Raw genomic sequence first — 11,513 nt, 5'->3', positions numbered from 1 at the left:
GTGAAAGTGCAGAGCAGACCTCAGAGCAATTTGAAGTCTCTCCTGGACATTTCTGATGTATTTTGTGTTCTGTGCACATTTTATAGTTTCTCTGTCCCACCTCTTGGTGTTCTTGTTTCAACTATACTGGCCATCCTTGAAAAGTTTTTACTTTAAAGTCAAGTATATGTTTAGGTGGTCCTGTTATTCTCGGGTCTAAATCCTGCTAGCTCAGGTCTACATAAGCAACTGTTTTCACACCAGAGATGTCACTTCATAGATGCAACTTCTTCTAAGTGTTTACATACATTGTAATGATAGCACATTACTTTATATGTTACTCACTCTCCTGAATGCCACTTACAAATATACTGTAGCTTCTTATTAGCGTATATTCAAAGGGCCCATACATTTAGGGGGGCCCCAGAGACACCCCTTTTCCCCCATATATATATTGGTCAAAATTTTAGGGTCAATAGGATTTGTAAATATTTTAAAATAAGCTTATCCTGGTCACTAAGGCTGCATTTATTTAATCACAAATACAGTAGAAACTGTAAAATCGTAAAATGTTATTGTACTATAAAATAACTGTTCAAAAGTAGTTTAGAACTTAATTTAATCATTTATTCCAGTTATTTTAAAGATGAATTTTTAGCTTCATTCCTCCAGTCTTCAGAGACACAGGATGCATGTTGCATATCTTGTTGTTACCCCCTTATTACCCAACCATTACAGTTTGTTCCCTCACACCTACGCATAGGATCTTTATACTTATACTATACTATAGAAAAGTGTGCTGTTATCTCACTGCACTTACACAGAACTTTGCGGGTTGAAATCCAAAGCGTTACCAAAGTTTCTTCAAAGGCAGCGGTGTGAAAAACACTTTTTTGCACCTTCATCTTACACCTGATTGCAACATACGGCTTATGAAAATGGATTTCATAAGTTTATCGCTTTTACTTTCCTTCAGCTTCTTTGCTCAGGGTTATGAAAACATGCGATGACACACACACACACACACACACACACACACACACACATATATATATATATATTAAATTAAAATGTAACTTTCTTTAGCAATAAAGAACTGAACCTGGATGAAAACGCAGCAATACTATTGGTTATGAAAAGAGACTTTATGCTTTATGTTAGTCACATACTTATTTTTCATGTTGAAATTAAGTAATACTGTTTGCATGTACAATGTAATAGGGCCTGGACAGGGTTTGGGATACTTGCGACAAAGCAGTCATACAAGTTTCATCAATATTAAAAATTTTCTATAATTTTAAAAACTGCTTTAAATTTACAGTAAGAGAAAGAGTTACATATATAGCCACACACACACACACACACACACACACACACACACATATATATATATATATATATATATATATATATATATATATATATATATATATATATATATATATATATGTAGCCAAAGCAAAGTCATTTTCAGTATAATTCTGTTTAAATAATTCTACAATCCAGAACATTTAAAAACTGTTGTTACAGCAAAAAAGGAAAAAAAAGAAAGAAAGTATATATTATAAAAAACACTGTATTTTTTTTTCCATAAGTCAATAGCAAAGTTTGGATTGTGTGATGCTATGTTAAGATATGGGCTATTTTTGATGTTTTTAAGAAAAAAATTTGATTCAATAAGATGATTTGATATCACAACAATGCTTTCTATAAAATCAACAATATATTATATGTGTTAAAAAATGCTATATAGGGAAAGTCATAGCTGTCACGCTTAATATGCAAATAATGATAGAACGTCACTTCATTTGCAGACCGTGAATTGTACTGTCCTCAGTGTTTTCTGAGGACCAGTTGAAGTTCTTGGGTTTTAGTCCAGAGTAAAGAGATGTGAAGAGCTTCCTGTACTCTTGCCTGATCTGGAAAAAAACGAGAGATTATTTAAACCTCTAGCTAAACATACTCATGTTTTATTTTTCAACTGATTACTTTCTGTAGATAAATTTACAAACACGGCAAAATAGCAAAATCCCTGATAGCACATGTACAACATGGAAATGTCTATTTGATGTTTGTTTTTATATCCAGAAGATGTATTGAACAGAGCATTTGCTCATAAGCAAAATGTCTATTTGATGCCCATTTCTTTTTTTTTTTTACATTAAATATATGTTTAGAACGTCTTTAAAAATTGAAATATTCATACTGTCATTGAGTAAATAAATAAGATTATTTAAACCTCTGGCTTAACATATTTATATATTATGGTCACACTTTACAATAAGGTTCATTAGTTAATCTTAATTAATGCATTTACTAACATGATCAAACAATGAACAATGCATTTAACACCGTATTTGTTCATATTAGTTAATGTTAGTTAATGAAAATACAGTAGTTCATTGTTAGTTCATGTTAACTCATGGTGCATTAACTAATGTTAACAAGCATGGACTTGGTTGTTAATAATGCATTAGTAAATGTTCGATTATGATTAATAAATGTGTGTTGTTCATGATTATTTCATTTTAGTAAATGCATTAACCAATGAACCTTATTGTAAAGTGTTACCTATATTATTTATTATTCTGAAAGACTTATCAGAGTACTTGCTCATCTGCAAAAGACATTTTGAATTTTTAATATTTACACAGGAGACCTTTTACAGATGTTTATTAGCCATTTGAGCACAGCAGATATCCAGACCAAATTATCCTTAAAATTCATCTTGCAGACATACTTGTGCTACCTGGCATAGGTTTAATATAATGTGAGAGATAACTCTGTTGTGAGAGTGATTTCTGACCCCTTTATTGAGGACGCAGTAGATGAGGAAGATGAAGGTTCCCTGCTGGGAGTTCAAGATCAGAAATAGGATCTCCAGCACTTTACTGCTATTAGTGAAGAAACCCAGAATCCAGGAGCAACCGAGAACCACAAACTGAGCCAGGGTTTTAAACATTACAATCCTACAGAGGAATCAAGAGTTAATATATATTGTCCACATCATATTAACTATAGAATGATCAAATCATAATGTTTGTTACTTGGTTTGATTCAGCTGTGAAACGTCAGCGTTCAGTTTTTTGAAGGCTGACTTTAAACTGAACCCGATGCTGATGAAGAGTATTACGTTTAACTGCAGAGTAAAACAAAACTGTATTAATCACATTGTTTTCCTTATAAATAAAAGTCATGTTACAAAAATAAAGAGGTTTACAGCTATTATGATGGTAACAGGTCCCAAAAAACTCCAGATGAAGCCTTTATGCATTTGAATCCAGCATCTGTTTGGAGAAGGATGCAGTCAAATGAACACTGAACACAAACATGGATGATGAAGATGTTGGGAATTAAATCAGTCGAAGTAAACTCACTTTTCACTGCCGTAGCCGTTGGGAACCACTGCAGCAGAAATGCTCACCACAACCAGAGCAACTGCATATCCAATCACACACAGCAATTTATTGCGAAGCACATTCTTCATTTGAGAGCTGATCTGGGAGAGGTTCTTTACACAGATAAAGAGCAGCACAGCTTCAATGAACATCCACACAAACCCGGAGAGAAAGAGGAAGTGCAGAAGGCCGGATATCAGCATGCACAACACCTGAAGAACAAGAGAGATGATTTTTATTAAAGTCAGCATGAAATCAAACTTTATAGTGTTTATTTTGCTAGCTCATATTGATATTCATAAGGTGAATAATTAATTCATGCAAGTTAATCCACTGAAAAAACAAAACAAAAAAAAGTTGTTTTGATCTTCAAAGTTTGACCATTTGCTTCTGCATTTGGAGTGTTGGTCCTTCTCTGTTGACATCAAATAGAAGATTTCCATAGCAACTTATTCTCCTATGGGGTATGTTTTCCCCTCTTTTTTTTTATATCAGATACTAATGATTGTAGAAGTATATTTGACAACAGGTTTGTACTGAAATTTGTAGATGACACGGTCATTGTGAGTCTCCTGGTAAATGAGGAGAATCTTTTTTTGCTGTGCAAATTAAAGTCCTAATTTAAATATTCCATAGACCAAAGATATGATAACAGACTTTTGAAAAGCCATTACCAAAATGCCATTACTGTTTTACCTATTATCAATAATTAGAGGGACACTGAACACGTGAATGGCGAGTACAGATATTTGGGTATGGTAATTGATTGTACTGAAGTACATTCTGAAGTTAACAATGAAGACATTTGCAAAGAGATCAAACATCGCTTGTTTTTGTTAAGGAAAATTAACTATTTTCATGTATGCTTGGTGTTGATGAGGAACACATGACATAAGAATAATGGTAACAATGATTTATTATGAAAATAGACAAATAGAATAGAATAAAAACAATACCAATAAAAGGCCCAAACCCAATTCTAATTTTGTACCCCTACCCCTTCCCCTTGGCCCTTAAAACTAAATGTGTAGGGGAAGGACAGCACTACAGCACCTGCTCATGTCATCAAAATCTCTTGCTTCATACGAGATCAGACAATCGCGACTGCTGTAGTTATTCCAGTTGTTTTATTTTTTGGTATTTATCTTCAAAAAATTACTGAAGGCAACGATATCATGTTATTATAAAGATTAAATGTGACAATATAATCATAATACTGTGCATTTAACACAGATGCCATATTCATCTATGTAAACACACCAAAAACAACATTAACATTATAGCAGACACTGTAAAAAGCCCATTCTCAGCCACTTTTCTGACAGGCTATTCGAGTGTCAGAATGCTATGGGTCTGCTATACAGGAGTTTATATCGCACAATTTATCGTTTTTTATTTTAGCGTTTTTTTTTTAAGCATGAAGGTAAAACATGAAAAATACTAATTTGTGGATCTCCTTCTTTCCGGGTGTAACTCCTGCCGTTGTGGCTGGTGTATCCTGTGAAATTTTCTTACCCCCCTTGGTTTTGAGTGTGGTCTTGAAAAATCTTTGTTCGAAGGGCTATAGAGAATCGGGACACCCCTGCCTCTTCACAGAAATGCACAAAACGAGGGGTAAGGGGAAGAGCTAAGGGGTAGAATTGGGATTGGGCCAAAGTTTCAATATAATATGTAGTGCAAAAATACGAGAGTGGTGCAATGAAGCGTAAAAAAAATAGCATCAACCATTTTTAAGTCAGTGCTCAAATGTCCAGTTTTTGGTTAATCATGCTGGGTTACTGCTACTACTCAGCACCTGCACCAGCTGGCCGAGTGTGCTGAGGAAGGCCTGATTGACGCTTGATGTCTGCTCCATGTGTAGACCAGGTAATTCAGCCTCATGTCGTCTTGCCTCACAGGATCCTCCAGCATCATTTCAAATCACTGGTCAAGGCAGTCCTCCATCCTCTCCAGCTATTCCTGATGCCTTTCATTAGATGCCTGTAATTCTGCCAGAGCTGCAGCAACATCCTTTCACCCTTCCTCTTGCCTTCAATGCAAAAAAGACAGGAATGTTGGCTGTTAAAAAAAAAACAGTTTTACCTTTGCAATGTGACTATTAGTGCAGTTATATACGGAAGATTATACGGATAGTTTTTAAGTCTTACCAAATGGTACACAAAGACGTTCATTTTGAGGTGAAGCTGGTTGTAAAGGTGTCGGTGTTGAGGTCCTGGAGGCCGAACTGGAACTCTCAGTCGTACACACGGACAACCTCTCATCAATTCCATCTGTGCTTTTCAGCAGGCTGCAAGGGTCTTCAGCTGAATAGATACATGATCATGTTAATTTCATAATACAGGCACACACACAGCTCTTACAACATAGCGCATGTCTTTGGACTTGTGGGGGAAACCGGAGCCCCCGGAGGAAACCCATGCTTACATGGGAAGAACATGCAAACTCCACACAGAAATGCCAACTGACACAGCCGAGGCTCGAACCAGTGCACTTTTTGCAGTAAGGCAATTGTGCTACCCAATGCGCCACCGTGAGGCCCTAGAAAGTACTTAATAAGTACTTATTGGTTTTAAAGCCTATCCAACGAGGCGGACTACAAATTAGCTTTATAATAATATTACACACAAAATGGGCGATAACTGGCTGGTTAGCAAACAATCAACAGATAATATGCTTGCTCTTAAGTTAAACATAGAAAGTGAATATTCCTAAGAGCTTTTGTTTGATTTATCAACTTACCAGAAGAGTCCATCAAAGACTCCAACAGAGCGGTGGCCGTATCGATGCCGTTGCTTCTCCTCAAACTTGCTGGTCTGTGTCCATAGATTGTATCCAGGGTTTCGAACCACTTCCAGTTATTACGGTTCACACCACTTCTGTGGTTACGACCTTATATTTGATGGTAGACACATAGCAGCTTCTTGCATTCTAAACAAAACTGAACGGCCGTCCGCTGGAACCCTTCGAAAAACATTTTCATTTCTCACCATGCCATCAAGTTCCAATTGCACTCTCTCTTCGCCTATTATGGCCTGGAAGGTTTGCACCTCCCGGGTCGATTGCAGTGCGCAGACATTGTTTGTTCTATTGTTTCTGCTGTGTTTTTAAAAATGGCGATGCTTCCTGTGTTGTTTCTTGTCTTTGTCGCACGCACAAGTGACGAATCTCTGTAACCAATCAGCAATCAGCTGTGCGTGTAGCTCCACCTTTTGGTACCCTTTTCTTGTGCTAGGTACCCTTTCAAAAGGGTGCCAAAAGGTTCGCTTTTAAGTACCCTTTGACAGTTGAAACAGCCACAAATGCGTACTGAGCCAAACCCTACCATTTCGTACCACTCAGTGGAAACGGGCCATTTGTTCCACTTTGCAGACTCATGGGTGTACCGGTCTAGAAAGGAGATGTGTTAAATGCAATGTTGGTGCATTGCTATTTTAAGGAATTGAAAAAGACTGCACCATTGACCAAACAAAGGCTGCTTTAATGTCCAGCACTGAGCGCGTTAGTTATGCACTTATGCAGGTCCAAGCGCTTACACATTGCTTAATACACAGGACGTACAGCAATACACAAATATCTTTACATACGAAAAAAAAAAAAAAAAACTATTATTTTCTACATGGATATAATGCCTATCTATGCCTTCGTCATGCCGGGGGGCTTTTTCCGTTTATTCATGACAATTTGCAATTGTATAATGTTATTATTAGCAGTATTGTTTATTATATGCATATTTATATTTGTTTTGATAAAAACAAGTTTAGATTTGTCCACCTGTCGGGTTTTGGAAACGTCTGCATCACCATAAGGGGCATAAGAATAGGATGTGAGTTTGGATATAACTCGTTTTTTTTTTTACCACACTTTGTTAATATTGTTCATTTATTTGTTTGCTGGAAATTAGAACTGAATTTAGAAATAGTTTTAAAACTAATATTTGCACTTAACAAACAAAATGATGTGGGCTAATGGTAGAGGTGTGAACCTATACTGGTCTCACAGTTCGGTTCGGTTACGATTATCATGCCATCGATTCGGTTCAATTTGATATTTTGGTGCATCACGGTGCATTGACGATGCTTTCCATATATAGTGTTATATTTTAGGGGGGAGGCTATAACATGTTGTCTGTATAAATGTCGAGCGAAAAAAAGAAAGACAGCTGTGAAACATAACCAGCTTTGTCTTTCTGTAGGAAACACACTTTAGATCCTTTTAGGGTAAGAGGTTTTTGAGTTATTGCCGTCTATAACTGAATGTGTGTCAGGAAAATCGAAAACAAAACCAACTGAAGCACGCTCATTTGTGGCACCCCCCTGGATGTACAGTGCCCTTAGCATTTGCCTATGGTGCCTATGCCACAGGCCGGCCCTGAGTTGGCTGAGTGTTGTAAATACCAGCGCTCACCTCCCTCACAACAGAGCGCATATGAGATAAATGACGTCAGTACATTATAACCGGTTATGATTATTACTGAATCGATACCGAATTGTCCGCGTCTGCATCGCAGTGCACCATAGAAACAATTAATTTTGACACCCCTAGCTAATGGATAGGGAGTAAAGAGTAAAAGTAAAGAGAAAGTAAAGAAGCCAAATGGAGGAGGTTCATTCTTTATTCTCACACTGCAGAAGGATTGTTTCACTTTTCACGTTTTCTCGCAGTTTTTCCACTTACAAAGTCTGTCATTTGCGTTTCACTTTTAGCAAATTGCTTATCACCTTGCATACTTGTAAATGGTAAATTAATACTTTATTTTACAAGACAGTATTCTTTATTCCCTAATCATATTCTACACCCTAAAAAATGTTTTAAACTTAAAAAAAGCGAGTAACTTTGTTGTCTTAAAAGTCACAAGTTGACTTTACTTTAAAAAAAGAAAAAAAAAAGAGTACATTTTTTGTAACTTGTAACTTTTATGCTTAACTTAATTTGTATAATTATTCACTCACACATGTAAATAACAAATGCGCCATGGAATGGCGATGCAATTGACTCTTAAAGTGATTGTGAGATGAGACTCTGATTGGTTTAATACATGTTATGCTCAAAACACACCCATAACTCATTAAGAGAACAAGCACAACCCTGTCAGACCATGCGCCAGGCCACAGAGCATATTTTTCTGTCCTTAAAACAGCAAATGTGGATTTGGACATGCCCTTAATGCTTTTGCGCTATGTGCTTTAGATCGTTAAAATATAGCCCAACGACTGCATCCAATAACTTAACCTAACTGTATATGTATCTCCTTAACCATGCCCCTTTAGTTTGCAATGAGGGAAGGATGTGCAAATGAAAGCCCTCCTCCCAATATTTTGTTTCAATTGGAAGTATATCAACACACTGAAATAAAAGTCTCAGCATCTTTTGGTTCACACAGACTTTAAAGTTTCTGCTGAGCTGAAGGGTTTCTTCTTCATTCTCACCTTTTGACGGCGAATGAGGCTAAGGAACTGTTGTGTGAGCAGAAACAGAAGGTGAGCCAACAGCAGACTGATGCAGATGTTGATTCGGGCCACATTATTCACTCCAGGACTCCACTGACAACGAGTAAAGGTCAACAAGGCCAAACTGAAGAACAGCAGCCCCACGATCACACACACCACATTCAGCACATTCAGCAAAGAGTCGCTCTGAGAAAACACGTCAGAGAACACAAGTGCCAAATTCAATTAATTTCAATTCCAAAACCTTATTGTCTATCCTAAATGGGGTTAGAAAATTATCTTAAGGCAAAGACTCACACACAGCAATACATGTACAACAGAAAAATAAAATAAAATATAAAACAACCAAAAAAAAACATTTACAAATGTATTTTTAAAACCCTATTCAAAATCAACAGTGGCGGTTAGAAAAAAAAAAAAAAAACTTATGCTTGGCCTTTTTCATCTAAGTGACTTTATATATTTAACCTGATTGGAGTAACAGAAAGGAACTATGTAGCAGAGTCTTCTGCAATTATGGAGGCTTTTTCAATAGTATTTGGACTTGGATTTGCAAGCTGACACTGCATATCACAGACATGTATTGTCAGAAACAATGCAGAGACGTCACTGTGAGGGGTAGGGTTAGGGGTGGGATTAGGTGTGTGCATTAAAAGCATTGTTTATTAATTCAGCTCAGCTTGCAACTGCACCCAGTCAGCGTCCAGAAACCTCTCGGCTTAAAAAAAAATCTCTACAGTAAGGTATTTGTCTCTCAGCAATTATTTTACTCACTACATTTACAGCTCTTAGAGAGAGAGAGAGAGAGAGAGAGAGAGAGAGAGAGACTGAGAGAGAGAGGAGAGAGAAAGAGCGAGAGAGAGAGAGGAGAAAGAGAAGAGAGAGAGAGTTAAACATGGCTACAATAGTAAGGTTTAATTTAGTTTTTTTTTTTTTGTTCATTTATTTCACAACAAGGGGCAGTGTACATTAATTAACATTCCTCAAGAAAGTAAATGTATCCAAATTAGCCCAAAAGCTATTATTTTTTTATTATTATTATTGGTCTTCTGCTTGCCTAATCTTATAAGCCTATGAACCAATAAAAAGAGAAATTAAAATAAGAACGTAAACGAAATGAGTGATTTGTATGCAACAATCAAAATGTCCTTCTTACTATTAAAACTCCTCAGATTTTTCAACAAACGTAAATGTTGCTGAGCCTTTTTAAAAACCTGTGCTTTTTCAAATCTGTACTGCTCTTCAGCCCTCATGTTCTCATACCTCTGGTGGATGACTGCGGGTTTGCATGATGAGAGCGAATGTGGACAGATGAACACAGGAACACACAGTGAAGCTTCTGTTGGTGTTTAACACAGAACAACCATCTACAATCCACTTGCTGATATTCCAGTAAACACAGGAAAAAGAACCGCTGGGGTCAAACTCCTGAAAGAAGAACCATCAAGAAAATATTATGAGTTAATATTAGATGTTTTCAGATGCTAAGAAACACACTTCTGTCTCTCACTCTGATGTGTCTGAAGGTGAAGTTGACTGGTTTGCTGAGTGCAGTGTTGGTTGTTTTGGGAAGAGTCACTGAGATCACAGAGGACATCATGGTGTTAACTGTATCATTTGTTGCGTTGAAGAAGTCGGCCTTTAGTAGATTCTCCATTGTGTTGTAGCCCAAAAAAATCACAGCAGCTGATCCTGTGGGATAGAATTAGATGCATAAATGCAAACAACAACAACAAAAAAAAGCTGTAAAGCAGGGATGCCCAATCCTGTTCATGGAGATCTATCTTTCAGCAGAGATCAGCTGCAACCTTGATCAAGCACACCTGTCTTTATTTACCAAGTGCTCCTTCAGATCCTACTTAGGCCTTGTCCACACATACATAGGTATTTTTAAAACCACTGTTTCTCAAAGGACTAACCCTCACCCACAAAATGTAAATACCTCGAAATGAAACTATTAAAAAACAAATACTTTGTTATTTACCTACTGCATAAGAGCAAAAAAAAAAAAAAAAAAGACTAAAATAATATAAAACCTATTTACAGGCAATTTTAAGGCCTATATTTTTTCTTATTTAATTCATTCATTTTCTTTTCAGCTTAGTCCCTTTAATAATCTGGGCTCCCCATTGCGCCACCGTGCTGCCTTAGTCAGGTCAGTTTGCTTTTATTTATTTAGCTAAATATAAAAAAACTGGTATTTTTTTTTTATAAAAAATAAGTATAATTTATCTTCAATCTTTGGAAAAAAAGCTACCACACTGTCATGATCACCAGCGATCTAGCCTGTGCAGATCTCTGGAGAACTATATATCTTCACTGAACTGGAGTACAAATATTATTATGCACCTCACAGACAGTTCCTGGTTCCCTCTGATTACTCACACACAGCCTGAACCTCACGATGAATTAATTTCCACACGTGAACTGTGTCCCAAATAGCACAGTATACACTATGTACTTCTGCATTTACACACTCAACAGCATAATATATGAATGTAGTGTCATCCCAAATGAAACATGAGAATTTCAAACCGTTTCCCTGATCGTGTTTGACGGTCGACAGATTAGTAAAATAAATGACCAGACTACCAAATAATAGCTGCCACGCGTATAACCACATTCACCATCGGAAGGCTGTATAATCACTCTTAAAGGAAAATTTTGTTGTCTCAATCCAAAATAAATA

At 36.6% G+C, this 11,513-nt stretch overlaps 1 protein-coding gene across 2 annotated transcripts in view; it reads right to left on the bottom strand.

The window, feature by feature from the left end:
- Window positions 1-1,646: 1,646 nt before the first annotated feature.
- Window positions 1,647-11,513, bottom strand: part of adgre14 (adhesion G protein-coupled receptor E14) — a 74,431-nt gene continuing 64,564 nt past the window's right edge. The window contains exons 11-18 of one of the 2 annotated variants that reach the window (XM_087245196.1): window positions 10,335-10,516; window positions 10,088-10,252; window positions 8,804-9,010; window positions 3,357-3,589; window positions 3,200-3,266; window positions 3,027-3,118; window positions 2,786-2,948; window positions 1,647-1,898 (exon numbers count right to left, since the gene is read on the bottom strand). In XM_087245196.1, the coding sequence (XP_087101322.1) occupies window positions 1,779-1,898; window positions 2,786-2,948; window positions 3,027-3,118; window positions 3,200-3,266; window positions 3,357-3,589; window positions 8,804-9,010; window positions 10,088-10,252; window positions 10,335-10,516 (1,229 nt within the window). In that variant the 3' untranslated portion in view covers window positions 1,647-1,778. Of the gene's footprint in view, window positions 1,899-2,785; window positions 2,949-3,026; window positions 3,119-3,199; window positions 3,267-3,356; window positions 3,590-7,975; window positions 9,011-10,087; window positions 10,253-10,334; window positions 10,517-11,513 lie in introns of those variants that run through there. The other variant, XM_087245197.1, reaches the window with a different exon arrangement.

Source organism: Danio rerio, chromosome 3, assembly GCF_052040795.2.
Source record: "Danio rerio strain M-AB ecotype USA chromosome 3, GRCz13ab, whole genome shotgun sequence".
Lineage (NCBI taxonomy): Eukaryota > Metazoa > Chordata > Actinopteri > Cypriniformes > Danionidae > Danio > Danio rerio.
The sequence above is the reverse complement of the archived record's forward strand: the minus strand, read 5'-3'. Positions and strand labels throughout refer to the sequence as shown.